General features: G+C 46.0%; 1 protein-coding gene across 3 annotated transcripts; it reads left to right on the top strand.

Moving 5' to 3' along the window:
• The first annotated feature begins 5,154 nt into the window (after positions 1–5,154).
• Positions 5,155–16,340, top strand: NRBP1 (nuclear receptor binding protein 1). Of its 3 annotated transcripts, XM_067007897.1 has the most exons (19): positions 5,455–5,583; positions 8,319–8,548; positions 8,733–8,855; positions 9,044–9,145; positions 9,494–9,583; positions 9,737–9,777; positions 10,147–10,241; positions 10,733–10,756; positions 11,746–11,829; positions 12,015–12,073; positions 12,233–12,331; positions 14,114–14,246; positions 14,446–14,551; positions 14,699–14,749; positions 14,848–14,983; positions 15,192–15,245; positions 15,333–15,396; positions 15,659–15,714; positions 15,791–16,340. In XM_067007897.1, the coding sequence occupies exons 2-19, from the start codon at positions 8,339–8,341 to the stop codon at positions 15,893–15,895; spliced, it is 1,632 nt and encodes a 543-aa protein (XP_066863998.1). In that variant the 5' UTR covers positions 5,455–5,583; positions 8,319–8,338; the 3' UTR covers positions 15,896–16,340. The 3 variants fall into 3 exon arrangements, with proteins under 3 accessions (XP_058935483.1, XP_066863998.1, XP_066863997.1); XM_059079500.2 differs by lacking the exon at positions 10,733–10,756 and having other exon boundaries at positions 5,155–5,583; XM_067007896.1 differs by lacking the exons at positions 5,455–5,583; positions 10,733–10,756 and adding an exon at positions 7,628–7,690.
• The last annotated feature ends 183 nt before the right edge of the window (positions 16,341–16,523 follow it).

Here is a 16,523-nt window from a genome sequence, read left to right as displayed (position 1 = left end):
TCACATCATAAGATTCACTCACTGTTAATTCAGTGATTCTTAGTAAATGTATAGAGTTGGGCAACCAGCATGTCACAGTCCAAGCTACAGTCCACTTGGGAGATGAGGTCAGCAGGTCACTTGGGAAGCTTAGAAATTAGTCATATATATATGGGTATTCTAAAAGCATTGCCTTTCTTTATTCTACAATTATTTAATAAATTGTTTCTTTGTTAAATATTGTTTCTTTTTTGAATAAAAAATACGTACATGTGGCACAAAGTACAAAAGGCATAAATGGGCATACAAATAGTTTCCCTTCCACTCTGTCACCCAGCCACCTGGCTTCTATTCCCAATAAATTAGTTCTCAAGGTGGATTACCAACCTGAAATGAAAATCTTCAGGCAAATTAAGTTTGAAGTGAGAGTGGAGCGCCCAATATTATCTTGGAGCTTGGGCAAGAAGTGCTAGAGATAAATATAACTGTCATCCTGGTGATGTATTGGAAGCTCATCAATGGACATATTTTCTAAAGGATGGTGTAGGGAAAACAAAGAATATAACTTTGGACACATTGACAGGCACATTAATAGTTAGGAGGGGGAAATTTCCTGGCTGTCCAGTGGTTAGGACTCGGCGCTCTCACTGCCGGGGCCTCGGGTTTAATTACTGGTCAGGGAACTAATATCTCACAAGCAGCGTGGTGCAGCAAAAAAAAAAAAAAAAAAAAAAAAAAAAAAGGAGGGAAGAACAACATAAAGGAGAAAAAATTAGGAATTGAGAGAAAAATGAAATAAATTTGTATAAGGGAGGAATTTTAAGAACGTGCTGTTCAGTGGTCCCAAATGCTAAAGAGGTCATGGAGAATGGGAAATGAGAAAGGGCTTTTGGAATAGAGGTTTATAATAAACTGAGTGTAAAGTTTCAATAGAAATAGAGATAGGATGGGATTCACAGTGTAGGAGATTGGGAAGACAAAGGGATTTTCCGAATATACAAAGAGCTCTTACAAGCCAATAAGAAAAAGATGATCAACCTAGTTCAAAATATGCAAAGAACATGTACAGGCAAGAAACTGAAGAGGAAATGCAATTGGGCAGTAAACATATGAAAACAATGGTATTGGAGCAACTGGACATCCACATACAAAAAAAAAAAGAATCTAGTCACAGGCTGTATACACTTCACAAAAATTAACTCACAGTGGATCATAGACCTAAATATGAAATGTGGAACTATAAAACTAGAAGGTAACATAGGAGAAAATCTAGATGACCTTGGGTATGGTGATGCCTCTTTAGATGGAACACCACAGACATGATCCATCAAAGAAATAATTGATAAGCTGAACTTCAGTAAAATTAAAAACTTCTGCTCTGTGAAAGACAATGTCAAGAGAATAAGAAGACAGCACAAACTGGGAGAAAATACTTGGTAAACACACATATGATAAAGGACTGTTACCCAAAATACATTAAAAAACCCTTGAAACTCAACAATAAGAAAACAACCCAACTAAAAAATGGGCCAAAGACCTTAACAGACACCTTAGCAAAGAAGATATACAGATGGCAAATAAGCATACGAAAAGATACTCCACATCATATGTCCCAAGGTAATGAAAATTAAAACAATGGGATACCACTATACACCTAGTAGAATGGCCAAAAACAGAAAAAAAAGACAAATGCTGGTGAGAATGTGGAGCAATAGGAACACTCATCCATTGCTGGTGGAAGTGCAAAATGGTACATCCACTTTGGAAGACTGTTCGGTGGTTTCTTATAAAACTAAACATACTGGGCTTCCCTGGTGGCGCAGTGGTTGAGAATCCGCCTGCGGATGCAGGAGACACGGGTTCGTGCCCTGGTCCGGGAAGATCCCACATGCCGCGGAGCAACTAAGCCCGTGAGCCATGGCCGCGGAGCCTGTGCGTCCGGAGCCTGTGCTCCGCAACGGGAGAGGCCACAACAGTGAGAGGCCCGCATACTACAAAAAAAAAAAAAAAAAAAAAAAAAAAAAAAAAAAACTAAACATACTCATAATGTATGATCCAGAAATTGCACTCCTTAGTATTTACCCAAGGTAGATGAAAACTTATGTCCACACAAAAACCTGCACATGGATCTATGTAGGAGCTTTATTCATAATTGCCAGAACTTGGAAGCAACCAAGATGTCTTTCAATAGGTAAATGGGGGCTTCCCTGGTGGCACAGTGGTTGAGAATCCGCCTGCCGATGCAGGGGACACGGGTTCGTGCCCCGGTCCGGGAAGATCCCACATGCCGCGGAGCAACTAAGCCCGTGAGCCATGGCCGCTAGGCCTGCGCGTCCCGAGCCTGTGCTCCACAACGGGAGAGGCCACAACAGTGAGAGGCCCGCATACCGCAAAAAAAAAAAAAAAAAAAAACAAATAGGTAAATGGATAAACTATGGTACATCCAGACAATGGAATATTATTCAGCACTAAAAAGAAATGCTCTATCAAGCCATAAAAAGACATGGAGGAAACTTAAAGGCATATTACTAAGTGAAAGAAGCAAATCTGTAAAGGCTACATACTGTATGATTCTGACATTCTGGAAAAGGCAAAACTATGGAGACAATAACAAGAGTAGTGTTTGCCAGGGATGGGTAGGCAGAGCACAGAGGATTTTTAGGGCAGTAAAAACACTCTGTATGATATTATAATGATGGATATATGCCATTATGCATTTGTCTAAACCCATAGAATGTACGACACCAAGAACCTTAAGGTAAACTATGGACTTGTGTGATTATGATGGGTCAATGTAAGTTCATCCTTGGTAAAACCTATACCATTCCAGTGATTTGGTAATGGGGGAGGCTGTGCAAATGTGGGGGCAGGGGTATGTGGGAAGTCTCTGTACTTTCCTCTCAATTTTGTTGTAAATGTAAAACTGTTCTAAAAAAGTCTTTTTAAAAAAGGATGTTTAACTTCACTACTAATTAAATATATGTAAATTAAAACAGTAGAATATCTTTTTTTCCCTTAATATATCACCCAAAGTGAAAAGATTGGTAATATTCTATGTTGGTAAGGATGTTGGGAAGCAGGAACCCTAACATACTCATGGTGATATGGTTATTTGATATCTTTTTGAAGAGAAATCTGGCAATATCTACTCAAAATGTTCTTAGTCAAAAAAAAAAAAATGTTCTTAGTCTTTGACTTAGCAATTCCACTTTTAAGAATGAGTAAAATCATTTTCACAAGTAGGCAAAGGTGTATGTAGCAGAATGTTCATTACAGCTTTATCTATAATAAATAATGTTGGAAATAACCTCAAAGTTCCCTGGTAGTTATTAAACATTGGCACATTTGGATAATGGAATACTCTACAGTAGTTAAAAAATTATAGTGCTGTATGTGCTGCCGTGGAAAAAAGTGAAAGGAGTAAATTGAAAGATTATGTGGTATACGCTTGCCTTTATTTTAAATTATATATACATATATTAATATATACATAGAAAAAATAAATATGGAGAAATATATATCAAAGTCTTAGTTATTTTGGTGAACTAAGGTAAGAGATTTTCACTTTCTATAGCAATTGTTAATTCACAATATTCGTAGGATTGTTGTGAGGATTAAATGAATTAATATGTCATAAGGCAATTAAAACAGTGGAATATAGCACATACAAGCTACTATATAAAGTTACATTATACTATGTTATTTTTGAAATAGTTTGATTTGTTACAATAGTATGTATTATTTTTAAAGCAGAAAAAAAAATGATGTGGTGAAAATGTAGGCAGTATTTGAGCATTTTATTTTGTTATTTTTTGGCTGCACCGCTGCAGCATGTGGGATCTTAGTTCCCCCACCAGGATTCGAATACACGCCCCCTGCATTGGAAGGGCAGAGTCTTAACCACTAGACTGGCTGGGAAGCCCCTTGAGCATTTTCAACATGAATGAAAAAGGACTTCCCTGGAGATCCAGTGGTTAATACTCCACGCTTCCAGGGCAGGGGGCACGGGGGGGTGGTGGTGGAGGGAACGCGGTGCAGCCAAAAAAACAAACAAAAAACATACAAAAAACCCCCAACCAACCAACTAAACAAACAAAACCCCCAAAAAACATGAATGAAAGGTTATAAACAAAACGAGAACTTGAAGATGTCAATGGGTCCTCTGTGCAGATTTGAAAGGAGCTAGTTGAAAGGTAAAGGTTGATAATACTAAGAACCAGACAGAAGAGAATGGGAAACTGTAATAGTAGTATCAACTGATACTTAATGAATGTTTACCATGCGCCAGGTGTTCAGTTGCTTTGGAGTCTACCTGGTGAAGAGATTAATCTGGACAGGAGGAGGAGCGTCCTTTCCTTGAGATTAGAACAAAGATTCTTAACCTCAACTCCCTGAAATTGTATGCTAAATTTGGTGGGCAAATGCCTTTTTAAAATATCCAAAACAAGGTCCAGATTTCTATAAGAGTGTTTGAGCCCTCTCTTTCAAAGGTGAAAGAATCAAGGAACGATAAGTTTGATTTTAAAAATTTTAAGGTGAAGAGATGGAAAATGAGGGAACTTTTGCCAGATAGCCTTCTATCAGTTAAATAGGATTAGAGATTCCCTTTAAGGACAGTGAGATTTGGTGATTATGACATTTCCAAGTACTGATGATTGATTCATCCTCCTCCCTCCACAATACGTGTCTAGCAGCAGAGTTAACTTCTTCTGGGCTCCGGGTTTGGTTTTCGAAGATCAATGGGCTCACCCACAATCTATCATTTTTTCTTTTCACCTCCTCGCAGTCAACCTAAATTCTTTCCAAACATCTTTTCAAGGAAGTCTTCTTTGATAAATCTTAACTGTTTCGGATTCTAGATATAGTTCTTACCAACTTTCGGTGAATAGTTTAATGCCTCTGATTCAGTATTTTTCCATTTGGCAACTATTACTGAAAGAAAATTTCAATTTCTTACGCGGATCAAAAGATATCTGTGAAAACCTCTTGCAAAGTTTTGGCTAACATCAGTACTATCCAATTACGAAGGGTTAACTATTCATTTTCAGTGTTAATGTGTCCAGTAATTTTTTAAAAGTTTTCTGAAGAATTGGTGTCCTGCGCAGTCTCACCCCCAAATACTGAAAGTGGGTGGGCGCTCCTCTCAGATTGAGGCTACGTCTTTCGCTCCTTTTGTCTTTGAGTCGGACTAGAACTGTCATGGCGCCTTCAAGAAGAGGGGGAAGGCCTTCCCTTCGCCCAGCAGAATCATCGGGGGCACCAGGACCGGACAGAGGGGTGGACAGAGAGACAGGCCCCAGTTGAGACCGAAAACACCGAACCCTCCAAGAGGTCTCAGCCGGACAGGCTCTACGGGAGGAAACCGGGTTGAAGACTACCCCTGCGAGCGACCGTCTGCCCGGGGCACCGCCCACCCTGGCCGCCCTGTCCAATGGAAACCCAACGGCACTGCGGCACCGCCCATCTGTTGGTCCGGACGCCGCGAGGGCGGGGCCCGCAGTTCGGTTGCGCCGCGGAGCGCAGCTGTGAGCGAGTCTTTCTGATCCGGGGCCCCGGAACCCGAGCTGGAGCTGAAGCGCAGACTGCGGGGAGTGGAGTCGGGAGGTGAGCCCCGAGGGGACTGAGAGGGAGGGAAGGTTTCGGCTAAAGGACGAGAGGATAGGCCTCCGCGGCCAGGACGGTGGGACCCCGGCAGGCGGGTGTCTGGAGGCGGCCCTGCTCACTCGGCAGCCAAGGCCCGGCCCGCCGGAGCCGAGAGTACACCTCGGCCCCACAGTCCCTGCCCGGCCCTCCCCGACCGTCCCCGAGCGGCGGCGACAGCGCCCGGAATTTTGCGGGCGCGGGGCGCGAGGCCCCGGCGTTCGTGTCGAACTCGGGCTGACGAGAGGCGGGGCCGGCGGCGGGGGCGGGGGCGGCGGTCGCGGGCCCGGCGGCCTGCGGAAGCGCAGCGTCGGGGCCGCGCCTGCTCGCGGGGTCGGCGCGCCGACTGCGCGGGGGCGTGGCCTGCGCCCCTGACTGCGCCGCGGGGCTGGCCTTTGGTGAGGTGGCTGCGGCTCGCTGCGGGCTGGCCCCGGGGCCCGACGGGTCCCTCGCCGACAGCAGGCTAGGCGACCTGTTGGAGTGTGAAATTCCCCCCGGAGCTTTCTTGTTCTGCAGGTCTCAGGCCTTCTTTGGTCCGCTGAGGGTGAGGGCGGGCGAGAGGCCTGTGAGCTGTTGCTGAGGAGTTGAAATGCTGAGATGCTGCAGTCCAAAAAATGAAAAACTTTGCAGGAAAAAACTTTGCAACGATTTACCTACACTGCACGGAAGTGAACACTAGGCATCTCGGGGTGGTGAGGAGATTCCCTTGAGGGGCGTCAATGGCCTTTTCCATATGTGATGTCATTTAAACCTCTGAACGACCGACCCTGAGAGAAAAACTCCAGTTTTGCCATCAGCGGTGGGAGTGCTGGGAGATCTTGGGCATTGCTTTCAAATTGCGTACGGGGGAGAGATTGGGGAGGGAGAAGACAAGCACATTCGAAGAGCATCTATGACTGGTGAAGGTTTGGCATCTCTTGCGGTGCCTTGCTGTGGATTAATTGTGCCCTGGGCCCAGAAATTTCTTTAGAGCCCATTGGCTACAGGCTTCCTGTATTAGAATTCCACTGGTATTTCTTATAATGTGGCTGGAAACTTTACTTAGCTGTTAGATTCAGGATGCATTCTATAAATAAAGTAACCCATATGAACTTTCTTACCGTTTTTTTAAAGCTACTTTTCAGGTAGATTACTAAGACTGGTTGATTGAAATCTATGCTAGGCAAGGACCGAGAAAAAAACATAGGCGAAATAACATCTTGCCAGATTTTCTCTGTAGTGCTTTGTTTGCCCTCTGATATTTACTGGAATGTCATCTAATAAAATCTCCTGGCTTGGGTTAAACACAGTGTAAGTTGGGGGCAGAGATGGGCAGAAGGGGGCATCTGAGAGTTCTAAAAAGAAATGAGGGCTTTTCAGAAGGTTGGTGTTGATCAGAAGCGTCTGTATTTTGAACTGACTTACAGGAGCAAATGTACTTTACAGGATATCATTTTCATCCTGGTGAGCACTCCCTTGAGCCCAGCACACATCAGGTTCCAGCTCCTTCACGGCCTTCGTTCTTAGAGATATGGGATAACATTCAGGGATTGTCCTGTGATTCTGAAGTTAGTGACACTTAGCTTTTGACGATTCTTTTTCTTTAAGTAGCCATGTCAGTGTATATTACTATACACTAGTTAGTATAAAATGTTATATACTGTATAGTGCTTTTTCCTATAATGGCTGTGTCTTGAGTTATTTGTACTTGAAAGGAATACCTATGTCAGAGGATGGAGGCTTTGAGCCATGTGAGTGAAATGAAAAATGGAAGCTTAAAGTCTTAGCTCTGCCTTAAATTAGCGGCTTTATGAGTGTGGGCATCTTATTTATTTTGTTCACTGTTGTATCTCAAGCACCTAGCTCAGTGCTTGGCCCGCAGTAAGTGCTTAATGAACATTTGTTGAATGAGTGAATGAAAAAAAATGTTGCTAACCAATACCCACCCATTTGCCACACTCACATCACAGGGAGGGTGAGGTCATCAGGGATGAAGTCACTAGCCACTGCCAGTCACCTGGCCCAAGGGTAGCTTCATCATGGACTGGCAGGCTTGTTCTGTGCATAGGAGAGATGGACAATGAATGCCAAGGTTAGTTCAAGTAGAATAAATCAGCTGAGGGTTTCAGCTGAATAAATTGGTTGAGAGTGCTACAGCTCTAGATCTAGAGCTGGTTCAGTGGAACATTTGGGGGTCCGGAGCCATCTGTTCCGAATAGTGCCCATGTACCTTGGTTCTTGAACACAGTGTAAGAGGTAGGTGAGGATTCACAGAGAAGGCTATCGGGTAAGTGTTTGCTGAGAAAGAATGAGGCCCCTGATTTTGCTGTTCATTTGGACCTTATTAAACACGGGTTGTACTACCGTAAATCTTGTGCTTGCCACTCCAGGGTGAGTCATTTTTTTTTAAGTGATAATATATGTTTATTAACAGAATTAAGCATAACAGCATATTCTTTAAGCTTAAAATATACTTCAGTTGCTCACTGACCTGGGTGAGTCATCTTCAACCAAGATAGCTCCCCTTCTCTAGACTAGGAGAGTAGTTAATGTTTAGGGTTCATACAGGACTAATTCTGATTTTGGATTTAAAGGAAACAAGGGAGGTATATGTTTTGTTTTCTTTTTAACACCAGATTACATTATTAGGATGGAATCTGTATAGAATCTATCCCAACCCTCTCTGCCTTCTCCCGTCACCCTTGCTCCAACCAATGCAGGCCTGAGTGTTTGTTCCAGCATGTCGGAGGGGGAGTCCCAGACAGTACTCAGCAGTGGCTCAGACCCAAAGGTAGAATCCTCATCCTCAGCTCCTGGCCTGACGTCAGTGTCACCTCCTGTGACCTCCACGACCTCAGCAGCTTCCCCAGAGGAAGAAGAAGAAAGTGAAGATGAGTCTGAGATCTTGGAAGAGTCACCCTGTGGGCGCTGGCAGAAGAGGCGAGAAGAGGTGAGCTAGTGGTAGTGTTACTCTTGAGAGTGAATCTAAGAGGTAAATAGTGGAGGGGCAGAGTCTCAACGGGGCAGACCAAACTTGAACAGGTCAGAGCCTGGGAGAAGATGATTGTATGGAGTATTAAAATAGAGAGTTCGTATGGTAACTTTAATTCCCTTTCATTTGAATTTCTTCTCAGGTGAATCAGCGGAATGTACCAGGTATTGATAGTGCATACCTGGCCATGGATACAGAGGAGGGTGTAGAGGTTGTGTGGAATGAGGTACAGTTCTCTGAGCGAAAGAACTACAAGCTGCAGGAGGTAAGTAATGGTGAAAGAATGCAGCCTGTGGGATGTTAGAATGCTGGTGTAAAGAGGAATTGGGGTTGGGAAGCTGCTATGAGAAGAGTACATTGGGATTAGATCATTTCTAGGGGGGATAGGGAATGGCTTTTAAGGATGATAATGCTTTCTGAACCCTGTTATCCCAATGTCTCCCTTGCTTCCAGGAAAAGGTCCGTGCTGTGTTTGATAATCTGATTCAGTTGGAACATCTCAACATTGTCAAGTTTCACAAGTATTGGGCTGACATTAAGGAGAACAAGGCCAGGGTAAGAACTTTTTCCTGAGCTTACTGCAAAAAGACTAGCTACACTTATTATTCACTCTATATTCAGAAAAAGATAGTTTTGAAACAGAGCTGGAATCAGCTGCTGTTGAGATGAGAGTAGGGCTATGACCACCACCTGTGCCTTTTGTCTGGTTATAGTCGGGACAGAAATGAGTGAATTTTTGTTTCTTCCTTCCCGTAGCTCATATTGCTCAGTAGTTTTCATTGCCCTATTAAATCTAAGGAAGTGATGCTAAGAACGAAATTTTATGTATATGTTGTATATGTGTTACCTAGATAAGGGATCATTTCTACTATAAGGCTTTATTTGTGTGCTTTGCCTCTCCAGGTCATTTTTATCACAGAATACATGTCATCTGGGAGTCTTAAGCAATTTCTCAAGAAGACCAAAAAGAACCACAAGACTATGAATGAAAAGGTATGGAGGGAGAGCAGAAAAAGCTTTAGGCTGATTTGGAGGTTTAAAAATGATTATGTTAATTATGAAGCTGATCAGGATGGGATGGAGGGAACTGGTTGGAGGGTTAAGAGAGGGGATTACTGCTGACCCTTGGATCAAACTCTGTTCCAGGCTTGGAAGCGTTGGTGCACACAAATCCTCTCTGCCCTAAGGTAAGTAGGATCTGGTTAGTGTCTTTCCCATATTTATTCCTGATTTAGTTCCTCCAAACAGATTTCAGGGCACTACTCTGCCGTTCTTTTCTGCCTCTCCCCACTTTCTTTGAGTCATATACTTCAAGATTAGGCCCCTATCGGTCTTTTAAAGGGTTCATCCTAGTGCCTTGACCACGATGCTGTCTCCCACCTCTTTCTCCTAGCGCTTATCCAGCTATTTAACTCATCAGGCATAATGGAGATTCAGAGTGTGGGAATTATCTTTGTGGTGACCAGCAGGAGACCAGGCCCTTGTTCCTCTTAGCCCTTGGGATCCCCCTGCCCTGATTTCCCAGTGGCCCCTCTAACAGCCCAGTGCCCCCACAGCTACCTGCACTCCTGTGACCCCCCCATCATCCATGGGAACCTGACCTGTGACACCATCTTCATCCAGCACAACGGACTCATCAAGATTGGCTCTGGTGAGGGGAGGGAGAGGTTCTGGGCAGGGGAGCCTCGGGAATTTGGGAACCATGGGGTAAGATGAAAGGAATGGGGGAAGACAGAGCAAAGTTCTGAGGTGTGGGCTGGTGATAAGAAAAAGGACCTTACCGGGGGTAATTTATAGAGAGAGACCAGTCAATTAGTGGAGAAGGCGTAGGGTCTAATCTTGTACCTTTTTGGAGGGAAACTGGGGTTAATACAGAGATCTTGACAGGAGGTTGGGAAAGGGCAAGGGTTGGGTGTAAGGTATGATTTGAGCCCCTGGGGCCAGACCCAACCAAAGGAGGTTCCAGGCTGTGCCTGCTGTGAGTGCTTTCATTTGCTGTGTATACGTGTGCAGTGTTTAACATTTCTGTGTGCCGTGTCTGTGTGTTGTGTGTCCATTTGTCTGGGGCTTGGCTGCTCCATCGCTCACAACTTTTCTCTTGTTTTCCTCCCTCCTGCTTACGGGCTGCTCTGTTCCCAACAGTCTTTCATAGGATTTTTGCTAATGGTGAGAGCTCCCTCTGCCCTACTTGGGGCTCTGTTTGTGCTTCCTTTGCTCCCCTTTGCGGCTGCCCAGTGCATGCAGTCGTGGGAGCAAACACCGTTCCCCTGCCTAATTATGCCTGCTTGGCTTCTGCGCTACCAGCCCTCCACCTGCTTGCCTTTCCATAACCTGCTTGTTTCCTGTGGATTCCGCCTGGCTGGCCACTTACGTCCTGGATTCTTAATCGTCCTCATCATCAGGCTGGTTCCCTAAGTCAGACTGTGCTCCCAGACTCTCTGTGACTTGTAGTCATTGTTTATGATCCGAGTGAGTCCATATTGGGCCTGGCCCTGGTTCCTCGTTCAGCTCTGTGACGGGCAATGTTGAGGAATAGGAGAGTAGAGCAGGGGTCTAAACATTTTGGTGGATTACAAGTGAAACTGATGTAAGGGTATTGGTTCAGTTTTGAGCTGTTTTTGAGTTTCAGTCAGTAAAGGTGGGTAAGAAGGAGGCTGTCTACTTGGTTGTATGTTAATCCTTCTTGTCCATCTTCATCCAAGTTTCTGAGGTCTCTTAATTGTTCCAGATTAGGAAGGGCTGCCTGTGTTTTTACACTGTTTGCAGGGTGGATGAAACAACTAGACCAAACGTTTTCATGTGATCTGGGGTCAGGTGTACCTGGGCTTTGGGGAAGGTTAAGCAGGTCACAAGTGAGTTTTTCCTTAGACTGTGTTGTTCCTTGCCAGCCCAAAGCCCCTGTGTACCTGTTAGTGTAGTGCGGAGCCTTTGCCGCTACTGAGTTAGGGATGTTAGATGAGAAGCGGTAGGCCTGAGAAAGGGGAGATAGGTGGTGTTCATGTTTAGTCTGGAGTTCATGATGGGAAAGGGATAGGTTTGCACCTGTTGAGGGTTAGAGACTTCAGGAGAGAATTTGTCTTTGGGGGGCCTCTGTCTGGAGTGAGGCTGTGCTTTGTTGATGGTGGTCAGATTGTGGGTATCTCCCCTACTCCCAGTGGCTCCTGACACTATCAACAATCATGTGAAGACTTGTCGGGAAGAGCAGAAGAATCTCCACTTCTTTGCACCAGAATATGGAGGTGAGGCATCCCAGTTTCTTTGCCCTGTACCCATACCCCAGGTTTTCCACTTTACAACCTGAGGGTCAGAGGTAACATAACTGAAACTTTCGTCCTTCTCTACTGGCATGCAGAACGTTTTAAGACACCTCTGCCATGCCCTGCCCAGATCCTCTGATTCACCAAAGCTTCTCTGTTTTCCCTAGAAGTCACTAATGTGACAACGGCAGTAGACATCTACTCCTTTGGCATGTGTGCACTGGAGGTGAGGAGACCAGAAGGGTGGGTAGTGGAAAGGGGTCAAATTAGAAGATAGAAGGGAAATGGAGGGTTGACAAGTAAGGTACTGGTCTTGAGGGAGTGATTGTGGGAGCATTGAGGTTCTTAGGTCTCTATTTTTCCTTTTTATTACCCCTCGCTGCAGATGGCAGTGCTAGAGATTCAGGGCAATGGAGAGTCCTCATATGTGCCACAGGAAGCCATCAGCAGTGCCATTCAGCTTCTAGAAGACCCATTACAGAGGGTAAGAATCTTCAGGCTCACTCCTCCTTAACAGACTTTGAAATGTCTTCAGATTTTTCTTCCTTTTACCTACTCTTCTAAGAGTAAGAAAACATAAAGCAGAAAGGGCACTCAAAGTAGTGAACATTTCCCTAGGTGTTTTTGGTACACACACACACACACACACACACACACACACACATTCTCTCTCTCTGTCTTTCTCTCTCTCTCACAGGTTAGGGATTTAAGATGGGTAATGTTGGGACTAAAGTTTGTGTGGTAACTTAGGTTTGTCTATGTGAAGGCAAACTAATTTGATGGTTACCTCGGGTAATTGGTATACACTCTCAGACAACCATCTTGGTATGTATTTTTCTTTCATATAGGCATGACCATTATTGGCACACACCCATTTATTTATTTATTTATTTATTTGGCTGTGCTGGGTCTTAGTTTCAGCACATGGGAATCTTCGTTGCCGCCTGTGGGATCTTTGTTGCATCATGCAGGATCTTTAGTTGCGGCACGTGAACTCTTAGTTGTGGCCTATGGGATCCAGTTCCCTGACCAGGGATCAAACCGGGCTCCCTGCATTGGGAGCGCAGAGCCTTAGCCACTGGACCACCAGGGAAGTCCCAACCATCTTGTTATTTTTGAACAAATCAATCAGTTTGAATTACTCAAACCAGTCATTTGGGGTTTTATATTTATATAGTTTTAGTTAGGGAAAGTGCCCTGAAATAAATGAGCTAAGATTTAAAGGATATAGGGGGGGACTTCGCTGGTGGTGCAGTGGTTAAGATTCTGTGCTCCCAATGCAGGGGGCCTGGGTTCGATCCCTGGTCAGGGAACTAGATCCCACGTGCATGCCGCAACTAAGAGTTCGCATGCTGCAACTAAGACCTGGCACAACCAAATAAAACACAAAACAAAAAATGGAAAAAAAAATTAAAAAAAAAGGATATAGGGGTTATGAATCAGGAAGTAAACTATAGTAAGTAGGGTCTGGACAGGAAGGTCCAAACAAGGTTAGTTTGTAACTCATTAGATGCTTATGAAAGGGAGGAGGATAATATGTATAAAATGGATAACTAATAAGAACCTGCTGTATAAAAAAATAAATAAAATAAAATTCAAAAATTCAAAAAAAAAGTGGGGGGAGGAGAGAAAAGAAGGAAGATTAGTGGGAATTCTTGAGGCTAGTGTGGAATAAGTTTCTATTCAGTGTCAGGGTGGGCTGTTCAAGTAAGATATTAGGTATATGGCCTTGTTGGCCTTCCAGATTGAAAGGAGGAGAGCAGGTTAACTGTCCTGGGACCTGTGGGGTTAGAGGGAGCATGGGGCAATCCAGTGAATTTAATAAATGATGTAGTGGACAAAGGAAATTGTGGTGGTAGGCTTGGGAAATAAAAAGATGGTAACTATTATTGACCACAGTGGGTGAATTTGGAAAGAGAGGTAAATTTGGTGAGGGTTGGAGAAGGTAGGCAGTGAGTGGGCTAATAAAGCAGAGAGATAGAAAAATAAGGAAAAAGAAATCATAAGTTTGAACAGTAAAGAAAAAAAGCTTGCGGTTGGGGAGCAGAAAAATAATTAAAAGCAGAAAGACAATAAATGATACCTTTCATATAATACCTTAACAGTTTTCAAAGTCCTTTCAAATACATTAGCAATTTGTTCCCTCAGCCAGTGCTGAGCACCTAGTATGCACACAGCCTTGTGCTAGATATAATGTGAGAGAGAGAGACGAACACAGTGGAGAGCTTGGCAGATGCCTGCTCCACTCCCTTGTTCCCTTTTCTAGGAGTTCATTCAAAAGTGCCTGCAGTCTGAACCCGCTCGCAGACCAACAGCCAGAGAACTTCTGTTCCACCCAGCACTGTTTGAAGTGCCCTCGCTCAAACTCCTTGCTGCCCACTGCATTGTGGGACACCAGCGTGAGTCCTTTTGACCCTCCTAGGAATTTTTTTTCCAGTCTGGAGCCTTGTAACTCTCACTGGCATGTTTCCTTTCCTCTTCTACTTCCAAAGGGATTCTTTCCGTTCCTCCCCCACCCTCCCCCAGGACCCCTTGTGCCTTCTGTGATATTAATCTGAACTATCCTTCTATAACTTCCCATTCCATCATGCCCTCCAGACATGATCCCAGAGAATGCTCTGGAGGAGATCACCAAAAACATGGATACCAGTGCTGTACTGGCTGAAATCCCTGCAGGACCAGGAAGAGAACCAGTTCAGACGTTGTGAGTAACTAACTGAGAGGTTCTGAAAGGGACAGATTGGTCACTCCCACCCTGAGGTTTCTGTAAACTGTCCATTCTCTGGGAGTGGTCGAATCTGCTGTTTTGCTCATTTCCTTCCTTCCATCTTCCTTCTCGTTTCTTCTCCAGGTACTCTCAGTCACCAGCGCTGGAACTGGATAAATTCCTTGAAGATGTCAGGTGAGAGAAGAATGAGAAAAAAAGCTTCCTTGAGGAGGCAGGGATGGGTGTCCTAAGGCATCCACGGAGCCCATCCGACCTGTCTGATCTCCACTTAGGAACGGGATCTACCCCCTGACGGCCTTTGGGCTGCCTCGGCCCCAGCAGCCACAGCAGGAGGAGGTGACATCACCTGTGGTGCCGCCATCTGTCAAGACTCCAACACCTGAACCGGCTGAGGTGGAGACCCGCAAGGTGGGGTTGTGTGGGTGTGGCTGTCTCTGTGGTCGTGGTGGAAGGGAGAGAGGACATCTCAGATAAGGCTTTGTCCTTTGGAGAGAAGAATGTGTTTCTGCTCCGTGGTGGCGTTCATGTCCCGTGGGCTGGAAAGGCTTCCAGCTCTTGGGGGTTTTTTGCTCACTGGTCCCTACTCTAGTGACCCATTCTGTCCCCTCCTCCCTAGGTGGTGCTGATGCAGTGCAACATCGAGTCGGTGGAGGAGGGCGTCAAACACCATGTAAGGCTCAGGGCCAGGGCTGCATAGGGCTGGGTGGCCAGAGGGTGGGGAAGGGGAGCCTCATTTTCTGACTGTCCTACTCTCCAGCTGACGCTTCTGCTGAAGCTGGAGGACAAACTGAACCGGCACCTGAGCTGTGACCTGATGCCAAGTGAGTCTCTCCTTTCCCTCAGCGGATGGAGAGTCTATGAGCCTTATCTGTGAGGGACACATTCAGGGGTGGGGAAGGTGACAGGGCAGTAACACATTGACTCACATAGAATGAATATCTTCGCCCCTAAAATTGGAGGGTGGATTTGACAGTTTTGCTTGTGTCATTCTTTCCCAGCCAGGCTCACCTGACTGGGGCTGTTCCAAGGGCTCTGTGCCCCTCACTGCTGCACTGTACTCACCCTCTCCCGTTTCTCTGTCAGATGAGAACATCCCCGAGTTGGCGGCCGAGCTGGTGCAGCTGGGCTTCATTAGCGAGGTGAGGTTTCTGCCTCCAGCCACCCCCGCTGCCCCCGCTCTCCTCTGTTGGGTCTCACTGAGCTCCTCCCCTCTAGGCGGACCAGAGCCGACTGACTTCTCTGCTGGAGGAGACCCTGAGCAAGTTCAATTTTGCGAGGAACAGCGCTCTCAACTCAGCCGCTGTCACCGTCTCCTCTTAGAGCTCACTCGGGCCCAGCCCCTAATCTGAGCTGTGGCTGTCACGACTTGTGCTACAGCCTTCCTGCCCCTTCCCCCCAGACAGTATTACCCTGTGAAGCTCCTCTCTCCTTTATTATTCAGGAGGGCTTTGGGGCTCCCTGGTTCTGAGCATCACCCTACCCACCCCTCCCCTTCTCTTCCATCCCTCTGCACTTTGTTTACTTGTTTTGCACAGACGTGGGCCTGGGCCTTCTCAGCAGCCGCCTTCTAGTCGGGGGCTAGTAGCTGATCTGCTGGCTCCCGCCCAGCCTGTGTGGAAAGGAAGCCCACGGGCGCTGGGAGCTGAATTCTACAATCCCGCTGGGGCGGTCGGGGCGGGAGAGAAGGGTGGTGCTGCAGGGGTGGCCCCGGGGGGCCATTCGATTCGCCTCAGTTGCTGCTGTAATAAAAGTCTACTTTTTGCTACGCGCGTCGTGTGGGTATGTGGGTGTGTGGGGGGGGAGGGGGTTGGGGGGCGCCCGCGCCTGCCTCTCCCGCCAGGGGGCGCGGAGGTTGGGCTGCAGGTGCGCAGGGGAGCGAGGGCGGGGCCAGGGCAGGTAGAGCTGTGCCAGGGCAGGTAGAGCTGCCCCGCGGCCCGCGCTGAGGGAC

The sequence above is a fragment of the Kogia breviceps genome, chromosome 11, assembly GCF_026419965.1.
Source record: "Kogia breviceps isolate mKogBre1 chromosome 11, mKogBre1 haplotype 1, whole genome shotgun sequence".
Taxonomy (NCBI): Eukaryota; Metazoa; Chordata; class Mammalia; order Artiodactyla; family Physeteridae; genus Kogia; species Kogia breviceps.
This window is presented reverse-complemented; position numbering and strand designations above follow the sequence as displayed.

Excerpts from the sequence above, each read along its gene's own strand:
- NRBP1 (XM_067007896.1), top strand. Across the intron at positions 9,584-9,736 it reads ACAAGACTATGAATGAAAAG|GCTTGGAAGCGTTGGTGCAC; the intron begins GTATGGAGGGAG and ends ACTCTGTTCCAG. Across the intron at positions 12,074-12,232 it reads TTGGCATGTGTGCACTGGAG|ATGGCAGTGCTAGAGATTCA; the intron begins GTGAGGAGACCA and ends CCCTCGCTGCAG.